Source organism: Macrosteles quadrilineatus, unplaced genomic scaffold (genome assembly GCF_028750875.1).
Source record: "Macrosteles quadrilineatus isolate MER2022 unplaced genomic scaffold, UCM_ALF_1.0 Scaffold_3__2_contigs__length_128488019, whole genome shotgun sequence".
Lineage (NCBI taxonomy): Eukaryota > Metazoa > Arthropoda > Insecta > Hemiptera > Cicadellidae > Macrosteles > Macrosteles quadrilineatus.
The window spans coordinates 47,493,674-47,516,736 of record NW_026542596.1 but is presented as its reverse complement, the minus strand read 5'-3'; the positions used below and the strand labels follow the sequence as shown (position 1 = coordinate 47,516,736).

General features: G+C 34.2%; 1 protein-coding gene across 1 annotated transcript; it reads right to left on the bottom strand.

Annotated features, from left to right (window-relative positions):
- Positions 1–5,206: 5,206 nt before the first annotated feature.
- On the bottom strand, positions 5,207–23,023 carry LOC128990040 (RNA-binding motif protein, X-linked 2). Its single transcript, XM_054412265.1, has 5 exons — positions 22,792–23,023; positions 12,041–12,196; positions 10,604–10,733; positions 5,794–5,932; positions 5,207–5,431 (listed from the first exon to the last, which is right to left on the bottom strand). Exons 1-5 carry the CDS (start codon positions 22,803–22,805, stop codon positions 5,271–5,273), a joined length of 600 nt encoding a protein of 199 aa, XP_054268240.1. The 5' UTR covers positions 22,806–23,023; the 3' UTR covers positions 5,207–5,270.
- Between the last annotated feature and the right edge of the window lie 40 nt (positions 23,024–23,063).

Below are 23,063 nucleotides of genomic sequence, written 5' to 3'. Positions count from 1 at the left end.
GAAGGTAAAGTTATGAAATTTTTTATATGGCTACAATCCCAAATCAATTGACATTAATTTTGCTAGGGTATCTATATCTATATACTTATTTATACGCAAGCAGGTTTCTTGTGACAATTACTCCTCCAAAACTACTGAACCGATTGACATGTTTTTGGTGTCATTGGAAAGAGCGTAACGTGAAGTTGTGCAGGAAACTTTCTTTTTAGGGAAATAATTAGAGAGTGAGGCCCTGGGGCCCTTTAAATGTTCGTATTTCTCTATAAGATTAACATGGGAAACAAACATTGTTATGAAACTCCAGGTGTTGTCAGAAATTCAAAGTGAAAAGAAGAACATGTTAATTGTAAACAGTCAATAAGTTTGCTAATTTAACTGTTTGCTACAAACATTTACTGACTTGGTTGAAATGAAATATTTACTATTTGAATTTTGGTTGGCGTAAATATTACAATGGAAAATACCCCCGCCGCAGCAAACCTGCAGACTAAGCGAATTTCAACTAGTCTGATTACATTTTTACTAAAATATTTCCATAAATAAGACATATTATTCCCTATTTAAATAACATTAGATTTAACGAGTGCTTAGGTTTGCTGCTACGGGGAAGGTAAAAAGTGTTTTTTGACCATACGTCAATAGTATAGGATGAAATAAATAAATTTGCCAAATTTTATCAATATATACCCATAAACAAGTAAACTACAACAATTTTCATTTTCTCCATAAGAATAACATGGGAATTTTTAATTACACTATTTTTGAATTTTCTCCGTGACCGTTAGGCATACAACAGCGCTTCAATATACTAAATTATTTCTTTTTTTAAGCTCTACAAAACGGTCTAGAAAGAAATCGCAAAATTTTTTGTTTTTAGGTTCAAAAATGGGGAAAACCCATTTTTACCCCATAAAACCCCCCATAAACCCCCGTTCCCATGGTCCGATTATGCTGGATCGCGAACTCGTTCGAATAAACGTAGGTTTACACGTTTGTACCAAATTTCATCAAAATCGGATCATTTTTGCTCGAGTTATCGCGCTAACGGACACATATATATATATATATAAATATATATATGAATTTGAACGGATGGTGTTTTTGGCCTCTAGGGACCTCAAAATGAAAAATTAAATCGGTCTCGGGTCCAGGTCTTACCATGAGTACTACGGTAATAGCTTATTCCCTATATGGGAAATTCGCTAAAAGCGAGAGAGCCTGGATGAATTGATATACCAAAAAGAAAACTGAATTAACACTGTGCTGCATTTCTTAGTAATCATTGAAAGAGCCGAATGATTTGCAAACTATGGAAACATAGGAAAGTCATAGAACACCACCAAGGAGAAGAAATAGAAATAATGTGTTTTTAGCGAATTTCCCTATAGGGAAGTAGCTATTACCGTAGGTCTCATGGTAAGACTTAGGCCCGGGACCGATTTACTTTTTCATTTTAATGTCCCCAGAGGCCAAAAACACCATTCGTTCAAATTTTTATATATGTATATATATATATATATATAGATTTATATATATATATATGTGTCCGTGAACACGATAACTTGAGTAGTTTTTATCCGATTTTGATGAAATTTGGTTTGAAGGTGTAAGGCGGGATAAACTTGAATGAGTTCGCGATCCAGCATGATCGGACCATGGGAACAGGGTTTTATGGGGTAAAAATTGGGTTTTCTCACTTCTTACCCTCAAAACACGAAATTTCCCAATTTTTCTCTAAACCTTCTTAAAGAGCTTAAAAAAACAAACAATTCAGTATATCAAAGTGTTTTTGTACGGTTATTGGTTACGGAGAAAACTAAAAAAATGGTAAATTTAAAATTCCCATGTTATTCTTATGGAGAATATTGTAAAATGTTGTAGTTTGCTTGTTTATGGATATATTTTGATCAAAGTTGGCAAATTTATTTATTTTATAGTAAGCTATCAATATTTTACTAAAAACACACTACTTTATTAGTTTCCTTGTAGCAGCAAACCTAGGTACTCGTTAAACCTAATAATGTTATTTAAATAGATCAATTGAAAATCAATTCGGACAAATGGAAATTCGCTTAGACGGCAGGTTTGCTTCGGCGGGGGTATTTTTTTATTTATAATCGTTGTTATATGGACATCTTAATGCGGGTATGAGTAAGGCTATTTGTAGAAAACACTAAAACAAGATCAGCTTTCAAAAAATGATCAGATATTTACAAGAAATGTTGATTATATCGATCTGTTATGTATATCTTGAATATTTCCATAATCTTTGTTATTCATTTTAAAATAACGCCTGTAATACTTAGCAACTGCTCGAATTCGAGCAACAGGGACACTAGTTTTTTTTTAATTCATTATTTTTATAGGAGCGCTCATGCCCCACCTGAAGTCCTTAAACACCCCCCCCCCCTCATAAGGTTTAGAACCACGATCCTGCCACAGACTCACTGCTCTATACAAAAAACGCTACCTGTCCTTGACATGTCCTGCAATCTTTGGGTCGCCTATTGCCCCCTGATAACTACCCTGAGTACCGGAGTACCCCCCTCCCCCAAGTTTGGTATTTCCCACATGCCTTTTCTGTCATCAAACGGAATTACTCGAATATAAATTAAAATGATAATTATTAAGTATAAAATTAATTTTAATACATAGCTTCACATTTTACTAGGGGGTAGTATTCCAGTTGCGGACACGGCTCCCATATAGGTTATTTGGCAGATTTCATGACATCATGTTTTACCTGATGGGGGGGTGGTTTTCCAGGGGGTAGTATTTTGGATCCCCCAATCCATGTCCTGTACAATTTAAGCAATGTACCTTTGTTTCTGTGATAAATGTGTCAGTCTTTTATACAGGGTGACAAAAAAGTCTGGAAACGGTTTAATATCTTTTTAACTAAATCCGTTAGAAAATTCAAACCTTTCACATCAACTTATATGTATGAAAACTACTTTTTGCAAGCATTGCCATTATTTGACCTTCACCAGGGGACGGCCCACGAGGAGTAGGTACATAATCTTTAATGTAAGCATAGGTTGATATGCACATCATTTTAAAGGTCTGGTTAAGTGGACCTCATTACCGGAAACCGCGTCAAAAAAGGTTCATCCGTTACAAAATGGTGGCAGTTCAAAGTTCTTGCGGAATATACCTGCAGAGGCCTTAGTATTGGTAAATACTCATAGTCAACATTAGCAGGGAAATCTGAAACCCGGTTAAATTTGTTTTGATGATTGAATACTATTAGTCTATGAGCTAGTTGACTTTAAAATACAGTTTAAGCTCTCAAGCTAATGTTTAATACGAGTATTTGCACATACTAAGGCCTGTGCAGGTATATTTAACAAGAACTTTGGGCAGCTGCCATTTTGTAACGGATGAACCTTTTTGGACGCGGTTTCCAGCAATGAACTCCACTTGACTAACCCATTAAAATGGTGTGCATATCAACCTATGCTTACATTAAATATTATGCACCTACTCCTCATGGGTCGTCCCCTGGTAGAGGTAAAAAAATTACAATGCTTGGAAAAAGTAGTTTTCATACATGTAAGCTGATGTGAAAGGTTTAAATTTTCTAACGGATTTAGTTAAAAAGATATTAAACCGTTTCCAGACTTTTTTGTCACCCTGTATATATTCTGCTTGTTGTATGTATTCTTTTGTTATTTATTGTCATTATTTTGAAATTGTTCACATGTATCCATGTCTTTAGTATACCGTATGCTAGTCGAAGTAACTTTTTTATTTTGCCTGTTTATAGGCTACATATATTTATTTTAAAATGAGTTGGAATCTGCAATCTATGTTCATTCTATAGGCGTGTTTTACATTAATTCGAGCTCGCATACGAATACAGCTTGCATTCCTCCTCGGATAAGTGTCACCACAAACTTACTCGTGGTTCAAACAATATAACGGTGGCGCCTGACAGATTCCTCGACAGATCTCAGCTTTAGATATCTCGCAGGAAATTTGAAATCCACTGTCAGAACTTTCCAACATGTTGGGAAATGCTCCCACACGATATCATTGTGAAGCCCAGTTTGTGAAAACGTGGGTGTGGTGAAAAAAAGGGATGTTTCTGTTTGTTTATAGCTTTTGTGTTTACTATTCAGTGAGGGCTAAGATTAGTGATGATGTATGTTAAATTTAATAAAAAAAAATTAAATTTCCTTTTTTTCACAGACCAATAAAACACCTTGAATAATTTCACCATACTACTTACATACTTATACAAACATATTATATTAGACTAATTTTTTACTTTTATCTGTGATATTATATGTTAATATACATAGTTCTTTAATAAGTTCATTCACTAAACATAAATATATTATACACAGCAATCGAGCGATCACATAAAACCAATGTGATCGCTGATTATAAATACTGTACTTAACTTTCGCTTTACTACTAAATCACTAGCAACTGCTATTATTATTCCAGTAACAAACAACAATGTAAACGCTGCTGGAATTCAACCAGTCATTTGATACTGGAATAGTAACTCGCTTGCTATCGCATTCCATTAACTTGAATGCGAGCTCGAATTAATGTTAACGTGCCTTTAGTTTTCTTGTTAGTCATCTTGGGCCCATGTATTAATGCTAGTTTATTTATAGGCCTACTTATCCTTAAATCATCTTGAATTTTGTAGTACAAATGGTAAATTGGCTGGTTGACGTTAAAATATATAAATAAAAATCTTTGAGACAATGTTATTTCTTAGGCTGGGTTGTTAGGTTTACCAATGTTGTTAGAATGGTAGATCATTGAATATGATCGAAAGCAATTAATGACAAGATCACCCGACTGTGGCAGAGGGCTTCTGTTAAGAGGCTCATCTGATGTAAACGATGGATGGCTTTGATGGGTTCTTTTTTAGATGAATTACTGGATTTTGCATAACTTGTACCTACCCTTGTTTGAGTGTGTCTAGTATATTCTTGTTTGGTAAGAAATTAAACTTAGTATTGATAAGTTTGAAAAAAATAAAAATAAGCAAGACTAAATTACTTAGGCCTACGTCATTCCGTCACAGCTCAATAAAATATGTCAATTTAGGACATGTTTCAGTGTTAAAACACCATCGTCAGCTTCAGGTACATTTCCAACAGCTCAGGGGCTACACACATGGATTAAAAAAATAAAATTCAACTAAGAACAACGGTGTAATTTGGGGTGGTAAAAAACACTAAGATAAATAAGAAAAGATTAAATTTACAACTTTTTTGTAGATAAGCATTTTACAGTAAAAATATATATCAGTCAGATTCACTGTCATCAGATGAAGACTGTGTATCAGAATCTTCCTTCTCTTTCTCAACTTTTTTGTTCTTCTTTTCTTTTTTCCGCCTTTTCTTTTTCTCTTTTTTCTCCTTTTTCTTCCGCTTCTTTTCCTTTTTTATGTCTGCATCAGTTTTTTCTACAAGCCAGAATGAAAAGGTATTTTACTAATGTGTTAAAATATGTAATGAAATCACTCCTAAATAAAATACCTAATTGACTAAGTTTTACTCATCCAATATCCAAGGCTTAAGTTTTAAGGTTCTGACATACCACCGTCATAATTGCCTGAAAGCCCCAATCCCCTTCACTACCTAGAACTAAACACATTTTTACTCATTGATGGTTTTTATAGAACAGTACCAGTACCACAAAGACTACAAATTGATTTTGTTCATTGATGTTTTGTCACTATTGCTATCTGTAAGAATGTTAACTTTAAATTTAACTGGGACCTCACATTTATAATATTAGATATGCAGCTAACACGTTACAACTCACCGGTTTTTACCTGCTGAGTGACAGGTACTGGGGCACAGCCTTCCAGTTGCAGCTGAGTTAGCTGTTTTTCCGCTTTGCTTGACTCCTTCGGAGGTTTGTAGTCCGCCACATGATCCACTCTAATCGTCCTGCCACAAACCTGTAATGAACTCAAATTAGCAGTTAGTTTTACCATAAAAAATTACAATTTGGAAACAGTAAACACGTTTTAGCCCTAGTGATGGTTCAAACTGTAGACAGAAATGTACGTAGAGATTATCTGAAATGTTACAGGAACTATAAACCAACAAGTTCAGTTATAACAAATCAGTGGAACATCCAGTTAGTAGGTGGTTTCTCAATTCTTAACGTGTTTAATTAGAACATTTTCTGTTAATGATCTAGATTGCTTACATTTTCATAAAAATTTGAAATTTTAACTGTCACAACTTTTGGTCTCATTACATGTAATGCATTAATCTATCTATCTATATATTAATAGGCAAGCCTGTTTCTTTAAAACCTTTTTTCTCAGCTCGTGTGCATCGCAGGGAAAATCTACGCATACTGTTGGAAAGATATTTTCCTGTAGATGTGCAGAATACCTTAAAAAATTAAAATAGGCTAACAAATAAGAACAAAAAATTAATTTGAAAACTTCAAAAAATTAACATGGACCATATGGGTTGCCATGATGGAGACGAAATAACAACAAAATGTAAACAGAAAATCAAAACAAATGGAAGAAATTCCAATCACATGTATTATTTACAGTGTGGGGAGAAAATAGAGAAGTCTGTATTTTTGGTCGAGTTTCGACCACAGGACGACCACTAGTACTTATTTAATACGCAAGCAGGAATTTTGTGACAATTACTCCTCCGAAACTACTGGACCGTTTGACATGTTTTTGGTGTCATTGGAAAGAGCGTAACGTGAAGTTGTGCAGGAAACTTTTTTTTTAGGGAAATAATTAGAGAGTGAGGCCCTGGGGCCCTTTAAAGTTTCGTATTTCTCCATAAGATTAACATGGGAAATAAACATTGTTTTGAAACTCCAGCTGTTGTCAGAAATTAAACCTAACTTAAATTGGTCTCCATGGAAGCATGAGATAATTCACAATGTTTACCTTTACGTTGACATTTCAATGTAAACAACACTGCCAAATAAATACTCATTTCACTATTTCATACAGCTGATCCAAACAAGTTAAGTAGGGCCTACAATATTTTACACGACTATGTAGTTGGTTTATTTATTTTAAAACTATGTCATTGATTGTGAAAAAGAGATTCTATAACCGTGAAAATAATGTTATTGATATATTTTCATGTAAGCAGTTGGACTACAATGTAGGTTATAATTTTTTGTGTACATTTAGTGGCTTTTCATTTATAAATTTGAACTACTTAACAAGTGTTTGGATTAGGTGATAAAGTACATCTTCCCGTTGCGAAGCACGGGTACATCAACTAGTAGGGTTTTAAAACATTTAACATTTACAATGTTTCAGGGAAACTTGCTGTAGAAGCGCATCCTATGTAATAACATATTTACTGTAAAGGAAAATTGCAATAAATTGGTTACAAATGAAGTAGATAAGGCTTTTTTGAATAATCTAAAAGTCTAGTAAAACCAGACGGAAATGAATAGATCATGAGAAATGTTACAAGACAGCTTAACCTTGACAGGTAAGTAGACTCCCTCTAGTTCGGCCACCTCGGGATCGGACCACTGGCCGGACTACAAAACGGCCGGACTAACCGGATGTAGTGCATTTTACATAATCAAAATACAAATAATAGTATTGCGCAATCGTGATATGTTAAGTCATTAACCTTGGTTCAGTAATAAAAACTGTAACGTTTAAAATCACGCTTACTCAAGCAAAACAAAAATTGCAGAACACTGTACGTGTACAGCTATAAATCACGTAAAGAACAGAACAATAGAAAGTCTAGTACTGCAAGCTACTGCTACCGTAGTCAGCATAGGCTACTAATACATGTTGTTTCAAAACATAATAATGTCGATAAAAACATCAGATAACTCATAAAACAGCATAAAATCATAGTACTTAGTCTTAAAGATAATAACGACAGTTGTAAAATAGGATAAAGATAACAATGGATGATGTAAAACACCCTTATTCTTTCTTCTTTGATCTTCTATTCTCTCTTTGGTTTCTCTTCATCCACACATTCAACAAGTTGCCATGGTTACTAATCACCCAATCAGAAACTGGTGTGAGATAGCAAGAGCACAGCACACAGTTGTGTAAAGAGCAAAACACAATGATTTTTGACTATCATCGATGATTGTCATTTGTCAGTGCAAGCGGATAGCTTGACCTTGAAGCTATCGATGGCCATTTCTTTGTTATGCTTTAATTTATTTTTGTCAAATAAACTATGATGTTTCAAAAACAATAATGGGGGAACCTACTGCATAAAAAAAATGGTCAGAAATATTTCATTATACAATGCATTTCAACATATTAGTCTGAAGAAAAACTACTAATAAAATGTTCTTGGTATTTTTGAGGTTATGTAACATAGTTTTACATAGGTAATATGCAACAATTCACCCATAGAAGCACCCGTCAACTTAACTGACATGAATTGTTTACTTGTATGGCCGGAAACTAAACATTCAAGTTGAATCCTGCCGAAGGTCATTCACCTGTGACAGTATGACTTGTCCCCTTGAGACCGGGCCGGACCATCCAGCGGCAGATCCAACCGAAGCCGAACTAGAGCGAGTCCAGAGAGAAAAAATCTAAATTCTAAATTAAAACCATGAGACAATCACAAGATCTACGAATGGCCGCTACACTGGGTCAGCGAAAGCAAACGACTATCACCAGTTTATTATTTTTTTTACATGCTTCTACTAAAGATATGATGAATTCCTTATGTCTGTGTTTAGAATAAGTCACTAAGACTACATGGTAAAAATTTCACAGCTGTATATATTAACAGTCCTGAAAAAATGACATTAAAGTTTAAAAAAGTAAAGTTGCGGCAATCGCAAGAAAAGCCTCCAAGGCTCCAAGGGTCAACCAAGGGTCTACTAGTTTTACCTTTAAAAACGCCACTGCAATGTTATGGAAAATATATTTTTGTATACATTTCTAGATTAGTAATCAAAAATGTAAGTATACCATTTTTAAGAAGAAATTCTGTGCTATAAAAAGAACATAAAAAGTAAAAAAAGAAAAGAAAAAATTAAAAAAATTAAACTTTGACTCCCCTTAAGTTTACATTAGCCGTAACCCGCTATTTTGTAACTTTTAAACAATAACCAAGAACTCGAAGCCCCTTGATGATATTTTCATAAAACTTTGAAGTAATCTTGAAAAAACTTTTAAGTATTTATTATAAAAGATTTCCAAACTTATTGTCTATCATTTTATAAATTTCAAAATGACGGCAAAAACAATCCGCCAATTCCAAACTATACACAACACAAAGTTTGAACTACTTTTGAATGCAAATCTAATGACACATTGATTGTATAAATCGCTTATTAACAAGTTTTGGAAATTTGTAATAACCACCATTTTGAACCACTGATTTTAATATTAAATATACAATTCTAAATACACCTTTAATAATTTTAAACACAGTTGTAATTTACGGCAATTAAAATGATTAACTATTTACAATTTGACAAAAATTTAAAAGGTTAACACCCGGAGAGAATTTTGAGTCATCTTTCGTAATTGAATGTCAAAGTCACCTATTGATGGTTAAGGAGGAGAATGGAAGAAGCAAGCTTGAGAAAAAATGTGAGGAAAGAGAAATCATGAGAAATGTTGTTGGGGGTGATGAGGAAGGAGATGTGGCAAATAGATGAGTTGGAAATGGATGTGGAGAAGAAAGCAGTGATATATCAGACGACAAAGGAAGAAGGAAATGAGGAGGAATAGCAAATACTCCCGCCGCAGCAAACCTGCCGACTAAGCGAATTTCCATTTGTCTGAATTGATTTTCAGTTAAATATATTTTAATAACATTAGGTTTAACGAGTACCTAGGTTTGCTGCTACAAGGAAACTAATAAAGTGTGTTTTTGAGTAAAATATTGATAGCTTAGTACAAGATAAATAAATTTGCCAAGTTTGATAAAAATATATTCATAAACAAGCAAACTACAACATTTGACAATATTCTCCATAAGAATTTAACATGGGAATTTTAAATTTAAAATTTTTTTAATTTTCTCTGTTACTAATAATTGAACAAAAATACTTTTATATACTAAATTATTTGTTTTTTTAAGCTCTTTAAAAAGGTCTAAAGAGAAATTGGGAAATTTTGTGTTTTGAGGGTCAAAAGTGAGAAAAACCAATTTTTACCCCATAAAACCCCCCGTAAAGCCCCGTTCCCATTGTCCGATCGTGCTGGTTCGCGAACTCATTCAAGTTTATCCCGCTTTACACCTTTAAACCAAATTTCATCAAAATCGGACAAAAATTACTCAAGTTATCGCGTTCACGGACGTTAATAATGCCTGAAATCTTCATTACAATCTGTCGAGCGGTTTTGGAGTCCATAAAGGACAAACATACAAACAAACATACATTGGATTTTATAGATATAGATAGATAGATATATACATATATAAAAATTTGAACGAATAGTGTTTTTGGCCTCTGGGGACATCAAAATGAAAAAGTAAATCGGTCCAGGGTCTAGGTATTACCGTGCCACCTACGGTAATAGCTACTTCCCTATAGGGAAATTCGCTAAAAAAAGGGAGATAAAAGCTTGGTAAAAATCAGAAGGTGTGTGTAAAAATCAGATTATGTGTCTGTGTAATAATCTCACCTTGATTCCATTCAAATTGTCAACTGCTAAAATTGTACTTCTTTGGTCTTCATAGCAGAGAAAACAAAATCCTTTCTGTTTACCAGTCCCCTTATCTCGGACCAAATTAATGTTCACTATTTCTCCACATCTGTAACATTAAAAGAGAAAACATGACCCGTTTTTGCAAAATAGGTTTCCAATAAAATGTCTTTTAGTCAAAAACATTTTAAAAAATTTGGAAATGTTAATAATGGCCAACTTAATCTAATAAATAAAAATTAACATTTACCCAACGCCTGATAGAATATGAAACACCTGTGCAAATGGCAATAAATTAGACCATCTGGAAGGATTTGATATTTAAAAAACCCACATTAAAAATTACAATCTCAAACTAAACTTCAATGCCTGATGATAGCACAGTGATGCTGAAACGGTCGTTAACATTTGTTACATTACAAGCTGGTTAATGAAGGCAATTCACTGATTTATAATAACCTACAATCTCATCTCATTCATTTCTACAATATTGGCATGTTTTCTCATGTTCCAAAAGGATTCATTCATGTCACCTGATCAACTTATTGATAATCTTGCCAAAATATGAGTTAACAACCTAAATAACTTACTGTACGTAAATCCATTTTTGTGAGTCATGACACAGACTGTAAGACCAAAGTAGATGTTACGGCCTCACCAAGGTTGCACTTCAAATTTATGAGATGGCCTACTCAGTTGATTCCTGCACCATGTACCGGCTCTCCTGATGCTTTGCTTGATACATTCCACACAGATCATCCTTATCAGATTGATAAGGGCATATCACCCCAACTATTAGCGATGAAACAGCTATTTATTTTATAACTAGCCTACATTTATTCTGAGCTAGCTTGGTTGTTGAGCTAGCATGGTTGTTGCTAGCCCAAATTGATTACTTTTTGTTCTTGCTCACTAGGTATTTCCACAAAGCAGATATCAAAACAACCCACATTTTGTGTAACAAAACACACAATTTTGACCAGTGCTCCCAGTGTTTGCATATTGGCCATTACAGCGGCAAGGATAATCAATGAGCTATTCATTCTAGCTGCTAAAAATAGTATTTATGATTGTAATGGGTAAGTTACTAGTATTTTAAGTATCTTAAGTGTTTTCTTCAATTTCAATATGCAATCAATGTTTTCATCGTTGAAGGCAGCTTATTTTAAATAAAAAGGTACAACAATTGTAAACATTGTAGCCTATAGGCTTTGAAATTTTGAAATTTATGATAAAATTATGATAAAAATAATGTCAACACAAATCTCTGGTTACAAAACACGCAATTTAAAAGGTTGATCAAGACAGATTTAAAATTAAAAGAAAACTATGGGTTTAAATACAAGTCTCTTCAAACTATAAACAGAATTTTTCAGAGTTTTTTTAGAAAGCTATTTAAAGAAACTTTGTACTTACTCAGAAAATATACATAAGACATCTCCCTCTGTCAGATCATAAGGCAATCCTCCAATGAAGATCCAAGCACTGTCTTTGTATTGGTTATGCCAGGACGAAACTGTGTTACCAGACTTTAACTCTTGTTCACTAAGTTTTTTGATGTTTTTAACATTTCTGAAAGTTGAAATTTTAACATCATTAATAGATTCAAGATTTTTTTTCACATTAGATTCATATAATTTTTAGCCTATAATTATTATGGTGGCGTCGTCCTGAATCCAGCTAATAGGAGGTCACAAATTATGGATATTTATAGGCATGCACTGTGGATGCGATACTCCCTGGTGTGGATTAACGTCCGCACTAGTGAGTATTACGACTATCTGCAGTACTATCCTGATAATTAGACCAATTCGTTAATTACAAGGCAAAAATGTAGTTCAGATTCCACTATAAAATGTATGTCCTTTATTTGCCATTGGCTGTAAGGGCTATTAATTAAGAGCTGTGTCTAAGGAATATGTCGACCTTAGTCACTAAAAAGACTACAAGATCGTGCCACTCATCATACACTAATCTCCATTCATACTTGGCTTAAAATACCTACCTTTGTATGGTTGCCGGTTCAATGTAAAGTATTGAGGTGCATTTTCACTGGTGCGTTGGACGACAGTCGTTGAACGATAATTGTAGAGCGCCTGTTTAGCATTGTTTTCAATGGCACCGTTGTCACTGACGCGACTGTAGCCGCAGTCATAGACGTCTATCGTACGGGTCTGCTTCTGGAGCATTCAAGAGTTACAGTCGTTGGACGATTTTTGAAGCATTCACAGCTTTTTCTCGGGAAAGTGCCCCGAGTGTACTCAGCCCCAATGTTATTCTTAAGGAGAATAATTAAAATATTATATATCGCTTAATTGTTAACACATTTTATGATACTTGGTAAGTGGAGTTATGTGGTAGTATTAAGACACACATAAATGAATTGAAAACTCCCTGAGTACACAGGTTTGCTGCAACTTGGGTATTACTTTTTTTATACTGAACCTGTTTTATTCTGAAAAAAGAAAAAAATAATACCGAAGCATTCTATTAGTTTATTAGCTTAGTAAAAAAAATTTACGATTATAAATAAATTATCCTACTCTAACGTAAGTCGGTAGGAAATGTAGTTTTGAGAAGTCTTCTTAAAATCCTCATTGATCAAACTAGACAAAAACTTAAACTTTGACATTTTGAAAGTCTGAAGAACTTAGATAATATTCTCTGCAAATGATTGTTTATTAATATTTAGAAGTACCCATCTTCTGTTTAGTTTTGTAATTAATTATACTATGTGTGCTAAGTCTTGGAACACTTATCATTTTCCAAAATTTCTCCATCTTTTAGATCTTAAACTAACAAATAACTAAATAGTATTTTGTTAAAGCCTATAAACTCATAATTCATCATCCCTACTTCAACTTGGCAACGGTCAAGAAGCAACTGAACGATTCAATCTTAATATATAAAAGAAAGTTGTGTTAGTTACAGCTTTTATAACTACAAAACTACTGAACCAATTGGCATGAAAATTTACAGGGATATTCCTTAGGTTACTAGAATAACATAATAGCCTGTTTCCGTTTCAAAAACCCTTAAGGGAAGCGTCCTATGGCCCTTTGCAGTTTACATCTTATGGAAGAATGTTTTATTTTGTTTACCATGCCATGTTTGTCATTTCTTGATTAAATTAAATTAAGGAAACAGCTGTTGTAATGATAACCTAATTTGTAAAAACAAATCTATGTATAACAAATGAGAGCTATCAAATAGGTTTCTATTCCATTTGTTTTTTACGAATATTTGTTGTCAAATGTAACTGAAGGCAAGTGAGCGTGGCGAACGAGCTCCAACCTAAAGGTGAGTGAGCGTAGCGAACGAACTTCAACCAGGACGTGATTGAGCCATGCGAACGAGCTCATCTTGAAAATGAACGAGCATTTGACATAAAACCACATTAGGACAGGACGACGTCTGTCGGGCCAGCTAGTTAATTGTATAATAATCGCACCAGTGACAATGCCTACTGCAACGATTATTGCCGAGCGATAATTGTCCAACGATGATCATCCAACGACTGCAGTTCCAGCCGCACCAGTGAAAATGCACCCTTAAGGTATTAAAAGTATTTTGTAAGTGAACAGTTTTGAAAATTATAATTATTATTTTATTCACCCTGAAACTATTTTACCACCCTTAACTATTAGTTCATCATTTTTAAAATCTTTCACATCATTATTCTTTTTAAACTAGGTCCAGGCAATATTTAACAATATTTTTAAACTTACTAAAATTTAGAGTTTTGACCTAGGTTCGTATTTTGATACAAATTTTATGACCTAGCCCAACTTAAAACTAGGGATATAATTATATAGAAAATGACACACTCTATTAACTATTAACTCAATTAAAATGTTTCACTCTATTAACTGGATATTTTGGTCAGTGTAACCGCTCTAACAAAACAAGAATCCAGCTTTTCAGGTTGAGATCCCAGTTTTATCTTCCTTTAAATGAAAGGAACAATTCCTGTTCATCCCGCATGAATTTCGTAAGAATATCTATCCATACCTAATGATCTTTTTGACCCATCATGTTATAATAGCTCTTTAAACCTTGCTACAGTGCTCTATACTGCAACTATTCAATTAAATAAGTTAACGTACAGTATATAGTTTTCATCATAAATCACTAAAATAAAGGAAATTGGAGGTCAGAGTCAAAAGTCCCATTCATACCACATGATCTTCAAACCCCATTTTTGGGTAAAGATCCCTCTTATGGAAACACTAATTGTGTTTCTCTCAAAACATACATTTGAAAACATGATATTTAATCTTTCTTTAACTGAGTGTCTGAACTGAGTAACTGAATTTCACATAGGAATAAGCTTTTACCATAGGTCAAATGGAAGACCTGGATCAGGAAAGGATTAACTTTTTTTAGAGGCCAAAAACACCATCCATTTAAATTTTTAAAAAAAGTGTACCTACCTAATAAAAATGTTATCAGATAGGATAAAAACTAGATAACAAATATTAATCAATGAATAAAAAACAAGCATAGTACCTTTTTAAAACAGTTTAGCCTAATCTAACATGAAGAACATGCTACAATCAGTTTCATAAAACTCATTAACACGTTCGCTACTGCAATAGTACGAAATTTTTCATTCACATGGACCAGCGACGCACATATGCGATGGCTAGTCACATTAAAATAGACTGCCGTCGCATATTTGCGTCGGGGTTCTAATGTTATTAAAATGCTTATATCTTTGTAAAGGTCTAATTGAAGGCACTGAATTCCCTGCAGTGGTCTACAGAGATGTCTGACGCACAACTGCGTCGCTTGGTCTGTGGATATGATGATTGGTGACGTCATATGATAGTTGAAAAAACTGGTCTTTACTTTTCTGCATCACTGTATGTATGTATGCAGTATGTATGCTGAATTATCCTATGTAGCTTTTATATTTGTTCAGTTATGAACTGTTCTTGAATAATCTGTTTTTTTTTTTACTTACTTTCACCTCAAAACACAAAAAATGAACTGTCGCATATATGCGATGTCTGGTCTATTTCAAGAAAACTATGATAATTTTCACTAATGTCTTCGCTGTAGACCGGGCGTCGCAAATATGCGACATTACAAAAGGTTGTAAAAAATACAAAAAACAAGAATAAATTATTTACAAACACGATTGTAGCGTATTACAATGTATATTATCACTGTTTTACAGGTTTTCGCCCGTGGTCTGTGTGTACTGTTATCCAAGTGACAGCCGGTCTAGGCCTATGTGTAATATTGAAATGTATACCTCGGTCTGTGGCAATGACCGTGGTGTCGCATATATGCGACGCTCAGTAGCGAACGTGTTAATACTGTAGAAGGGATTTTCTGCTAACCAAACACGGCACTTAATATTTTCTCAAATTTATTGAACTGTACTAAGTACTCAAATACAAATCCACTCTTAAACAGGTAATAAGAGGTGTTCCTCAAGGGTCCATATTAGGACCTTTGTTATTCACATGCTACATAAAAGACATGCCAAAATTACATAAAAATTATAGCTTATGTCTTTATGCTGATGACGCTAATCTTCAAATAAATGGGCACTCTATTGAGGATTTTGAGTTGTCATCATTTTCAAACCTGGCTCTTTTAAATCAGTTTTTCCAAAATAATAGTTTAGTACTAAACTCTGCTAAAACAAATTTCATTGAATTCAAAACTTATCAAAATAATAAAAATATGCTGTCACCTACCATCATTCTAAATGAAACTGAATTAGAGAAGGTGTATGAATCTAAATTTTTAGGATTAACTATAGACAGCAACTTGTCTTGGAACAGCCATGTCAATAATCTAGTTTCTAAATTAAACTCTGGGGTATATGCACTAAGGAGGCTCTCAAAAATTTGTTCAACAGAGACTCTGAAAATAGTGTATTTCGCCTATATTCATTCAAATATCGCCTTTGGTCTTTTATTATATGGGGCAACTTCCATTCAAAACTTGAACAAAATACTAAAAATTCAGGAACAATCAATTCAGATTATATTACAATTAAATTATAATGAATCGGTAAAACTCTTTTTTTCTAAAATTGGTAACATGACTGTATATGCAATGTACATTTATGAAACTATAATTTCTGTGAAAAACCGTCAGGACCAACTTCATTTTGTTGGAGATACTCATAATTATAATAGAAGATTCAGGAATAGAATTGGCATTGACAAACATAAACTTCGATTTTATGAAAAAAAAGCCAATGTATATGGGGTCAAAATTTTATAATATGTTACCAAAAGCCATTAAATCTGAGAAAAATATTAATAAATTCAAAAATTAACTAAAAAAATATCTTATTGATTTAACATTATATTCTTTCTCCGAATTCCCATGTAAAAATGATGTGTAAAGAAAGTTTTTAGTTCTGTTTTTCTTTTCATGCATATAACTATATCTTTTGTTTTGACAGCCTTAGTATTAACCAATCTTAGTTATAACTAGCTGTGTGCCCGTTCTACGCACGGGGATCTTATAGTAGTCAGTTGAAACCTTCTTATATTAAGATTAAGAACAGCAATTAGTTTGCATATTTGCAGATATGCTGGCAAAACTATTATATATAAACCTTCACAAATACAGTATCTGACAGTTCAAGCCAAAATAAATGCTTCGCAATTAAATGTCACCCGGATCGTGTTGGTCCATATGTCCAATGATTAAACTAAAAAATGTTTTATAGATCCATGAAGCGTAGCCCTAAAGTAGGCCTATAATTGAAAGTTACTTACCACATCGGTTAACTTAAACGTATTTAAAGTACTACCTCAACCTCACCATTTAACACTTTATTCCGGTTGACATTTTCAGTATCAAAGGTGCTCTTGTCCATTCCGTGAAACACTGAGAAATAAGGACATTAATGCGTTACCAACATACAACAAAACAACACAATACAACAATCCAACAAAGGCCACGAACTATTGATACATAAACAATATAAAGGCGTAAACAATTCATGATGGTTTGCCTAACAAATGTTTTACTCAAATAGGTTATGATTTTCTTAGCATACCGGGTAAGCTAAGATTTGGAATCCAGACAGAAAAAGCAAAACTTATACAGAGTTAAGACATCACTTAAATTGAATACGGACGGCTCTAATAAATAAGGTGCAACACCAACGATATAAAATTTGTAAACTACCGGTTCTAAGGAAAAGAACCAGTACCTACGTAAGAACCTACCTAAGAACTATTAGTAAATCGGACCAATTAAATACATTAATATCTAGTCCCGAGGTTATTGATCTCTTGCTTTTGGATTTTCTCGTAAAACAAACAACTTTTTGTTATTTAATATATTACGCATTCTCTAAATAATGATTAGTATATCTATTAACATTAGAAGGAAATGTGACGAAAATCACACAATGTTGGGGTTTTGGTCATTTGTAATTTTATTTTTTAAGTAGGTAGGCCATGTATTCTATGGAAAAGTACCGGTATCAAGGATCGTCGTCAAAAAGGTTGTTATGAATAAATATGTAGGCTTACGTACCCAAGATATGAGCTATGGGCCTATTGGCTGTATGGTCCAGCGATTGCATCACACGGTGAGTAGAAACAGAAAGTGACACATCGGAAAAGCGAGTTTAGCACTTCCTCTGTTAAACCTCTGTTACAATCACCCACTGCAGGTGTGATTTTTTACTTTACACTTTACACAACCGCCATTGAAGCGCCGTCAATGAGTGGAAACCTTTTTTGTAAGCTATTGGCGACGATCATTTCAGTGTCACAGCCCTATACAGCACTGATTCAAGGTCTTCTTCTTTCTGGTTGTCAAAACTCAAGAAACATTTTATACTCAAAGAATTTCTGGTTCCGATTTGGACGATGTCTAGTTATTTAATTTCATTTATGGTTACACTATTAGACTATATTATTGCACTTGCGATTAATTAAATCCGTTATGTAAGAAAAACGTTTTTAATCTCACTTGGTTGGGATTTGCTTTCAAAACGTGATTCGAAATAGTTGCGGTATTTGTAAACAACATTTGTAAACATGTCATTGACAGCTAGAAAAAATAATCTTGATCCGAACAGCTGTTCGTTATTTCATAGACGATTATGTGATAAAAATTGAACGAAAATTTGACAAAAATCGCACAAAACTACATTTTTGAACGTCCGTAATTTTATTTACAAAGTAGTGAGGCTATATTTAAATCACTAAAGACACTCTCGCCAATCCAGTGAATACATTAAAATGACTTGGATCTTGATATGTACTCTGGTTTTCACGGAGAAGATTGCGTAAAATGCCATCTTGAGTGTTACAGACAAAGGGACAGACAGACAGACAGACAGAAATTGAGATAAGACTCGTTTCTGCTTCTTTAATGTATAAAACGTAAAAATAACCTAAAAGTATATAATTCTGAGCAATGTACAGACAAAACTCTAATTTTATTTATATAGATGTATCTTAGTATTAATTAATATTGACACCATTCTATGTACAGAGTACTAATATTGAATAAAGATTTTATTGATTGATTGATTGATTAAGTGAGCATTAATGGGCAGCCTATTGAACAGTCTATACCAGTGTCTTCGTATGAGGACTGCACCTTTTTCAGTCTGATGTGGGCCCTACCTTCCCCACATGCCTAAATAAGAGCTGATTATTTGGTTTTAAAACTATTTGATTTCATTCCGCATTAAGTCGAGTAGAAACAGCTGTTTGCTCTCCTTAGGTCAGTCCTTAGTCCACATACGGAGCCGTGCAGACCACGCTATATAACCATCAGTACCGCTCAATGAACCTTAAGATTTGTAATCTTAACCTTCGTTTTACGGCCACTTAGGAATCTCTCCAACAAAAACATTTCAGGATTCAGCGTGAACAAAACAGTAAGTAGACATCCAAATATTACATCATATAGGCTACTCCCAGTGTAGATATAAGTTAGGCAGTAAATAATTGTCAAATGAAGGTTTAATAAGTTACTGTAACTTAATCGAATCGATAGGCCTAGGCCTAGTTGAAATCGATATTAGGGGTACAGTTTTTTAACTGGGCTGTGCTAAGTAATACCAATTGAAACTATCGATTCGATTAAGTAAACCTTCATTAGATTTTTTTCACTACGGTATCAGCAAGTAGGGCCGGACTTACCTATGGGCGGAGGGGGCGAACGCCCGGGGCCCCCTTAAGCGCCCCCTTGCACATTAGTTTTTATTAATAACCTCGAAAATTGATCAGACACTTACCAAATGGCCTTATTTTGTAACAGCTTTATTTTTATTTTCGTTATCCTATATTTAAGGTTATTGTTAGGTGCATTTTAAGGCATTACTAGGAACAAAATTCTTGAACCTAAGGGACTTTTCCTCAGAGTTACACTGGGCCCCACGCTTAGGCCTGGTTTACACGAGCATACAGTATGTGCTAGGCTGTGACGGACAAGTTTCAGTTTCAATGAAGCCGCTCGCCCGAACATGATAATGATAATGAGCTGATAAGGGATCCTGTCTAGTCCTGTCTGTCTCACGCACGTGCATACACACACATAAAATGCCTTATCATCGCCTATCCAAAACAAAATCACTTTACTCCCATAGTTTGTCCTTTGAGACTAGTGGTCATGTCAAGTTGGTTGAAATTGTCTTACTTTTGTGTTATTTTATTGTAATTCTCCAAAATAACAGTACAAAAACAAAGCTGAAGTGAGTAATGTTGTATTCAATGCTATGTTGTATTAATCGATATTGGATCCATTTAAACATCTTTCAGTTACTCATATAAATAGTTAGCTTGTGAGTGTTTATTGGACATTGCAAGATTTTGCTCGTAAATAAAAAACTCAAACTTGAAAGTCCTCAATGGTACTTTTCATGCTAGGACTTTAACATATTATAAAAACGAGAATGCCATAGATACCAAAACCATTATGAAAATAAAATAATCACACCTATATTGTAGTAATATTGAAAAATCATACAAATAGACGGCAATAATCGATAATTTAAATACGTAATAAACAAAAATATATCAATACTTCTAATCCAAATATATTATGGTACCCTACCATGCTACCATATTAAAATATGCCGTCGCTGGTACTACAAAGCAATTGAAACATTTGGTCAGAGTTTGTTTAAATAGTGAATGCAAGAGATTAGGTTTCAAACATTTTTATTTTTTGTGTATGAAATTAAAAGATGCTGTATATCCCTCCAAGTGTCCATAGTTTAGGCCTTAATGTCCACCTATTTTTGGCCCCTTTGCAAGGTTTTATTAAAACGGATCTGAGAAGCTTAAAAAATTGTTAATTCTAATGTTCTATATACCATTTTGTTTGGAAAATCATGGGCTTCAATATTATATATAAAACATAAGGAACATTTTTTCAAAAAAAAATTTTTAGGTAAAAAAAATATAATTTTGAAAATTTTCAAAAAAAAAATAAGTTCGCGCTCAATGAAATTGTATAAATTATAGGCCTATAAATATTTGAAAATAGCCACTTTGTTCTAAATTTAATGAGGATTACAAATATATAATCATATAGCGAGGTAAGTTATCAAATAAATAAGTTATGAGCGAAAAACGGATTTCAGTACATAGCGTTTAGCTAAGAATGCATAGCCTAACCATAGCTAGGAATCTGGCTGATAAATTTACATCAATATCACTACCTACTTCTTCAGGATCATCAACCAGCACTTCAAAACCACTTAAATCTTCTTATAATGCACCACGTATATCACTACTTTTGATTTTTAACACTAAAACAATGATAAACGTAATAAAACACATCAGTCATCGGTCCGGGGGAACCTAGCTGTTTACAAATACACGCACGTCAGCTGTCTGCTACAATATTTTCGGAACTAAAATGAATAGCGCTTAGAGACAGACCTCTGGAGAAAGCTTAGAATATTACGGAAAGAACGATACCTAACTCGATCCAGTTCAATCCGATTCAGTCAGTCATAGAGCCTTCGCCGTAAACGATGTTTGTGCGTCTTAAACTCGACGCGTGACCCTACACAAAGTGTGTTGTGCGTCTATTTTTTGACGCGTGACCCTCGGAGGGATATAAAAATATGTTAAAATAGTTATATTTTAAGAACGATTTTTGATATAGAACTTATTGCTTATTTGGCCTTAAATTGCTCTATTTGAAGCCTAAATTTAGAAATTTTTCCCGGGGGAAGACCCCCGGGCCACCCCCCAATCCCCCCAGAGGACCCCCCCCCCAAACTGAAATCCTAGGGCCCCATCGAAAAATTTGCCCGGGGCCCCTGAAGTCCTAAGTCCGGCCCTGTCAGCAAGTTTTGTTAGTTAGGTTAGGTGGAGTTTAATTTTATACTTAATTGATAGGTAAAAGTAAATAGGTTATAGATTATCAATTACGATATTTTTAATTTCAAAAATAGTTCCAATTGATGCATAGGCCTAGGCTAACTTAGGTAACTTACACCTAGCCCAGTTAACACGTTCACTGCAGGCGTATCCGATCGGATACGGGCCGAGCGCTGTTCAGGTGCTGCCGTAACAGATGGGATACGCTCGGCAATGCCTTTCGTATATCATAGTTTTTGCTCTAGCGTCGGTCGAAGGCGGACCTATACCACGTTAGCGTGTAGTGGGTGACTTGCTTTTTCTTGTGTTGTAGGTTGGTAATAAAATTTCCCCATAAAATCCCTGTCTGGAAAACTTAAAAATCAACTTGTTGTCCCGTCTTTCTCCCTCAAATTGGCAATACTATGGGACCGACTACGTTCCAAGCAGTGCTGCTATCTGTGAGTGTTTAGCGAACCACGTCGACTCTTGTTATAAAGCAGGACATCACCGCACGTTATTTGCTATTCCTCATACCGAAATATGAGAGCCAATAACCCGGCAATCGGGTTTGTTCGACGCTGCGGGTACGCCTGCTGTTTGATGGCCCGCAGCGAACATGTTAAGAAACTGTACCCTGATGTTTTAGGCATAAACCTAAGTATAGCCTAATCTGAGTAACACTTTGATAGGTAAATTAAAATCTTAGGGCTAACCCAAGACTAAGGTGTTTTAAATTGCATTCAACAAATTTGGTAATAGGCCTAACATAATAAAAACTTATCGAAACATTATTCAATAGGACTCTCGTTCTGAATTTAGTAAACGTAAATTACATAAAAATCAACTTACGTCAGAGGATTCATTATCACAATTAAATCATCCCTTACAAATAGCCTGTGGGCCTATTTGGAGTGGGCATGGTTAATATGTTAATACTGAATTTATCTATCCTACGTTGATGTAGCCCTAGTTTGTTCTTGGTAGCTTGGGAGTGTGGTATAAATAATAAGATGAAGGTGGACGACAGTCAAATCAATCAAATCCAAATCTCAATCACACAGAATGTAAGTAGCCTAATAAATAGGGATGTTGCGATACTATCGATACCAGTAGGTATCGAT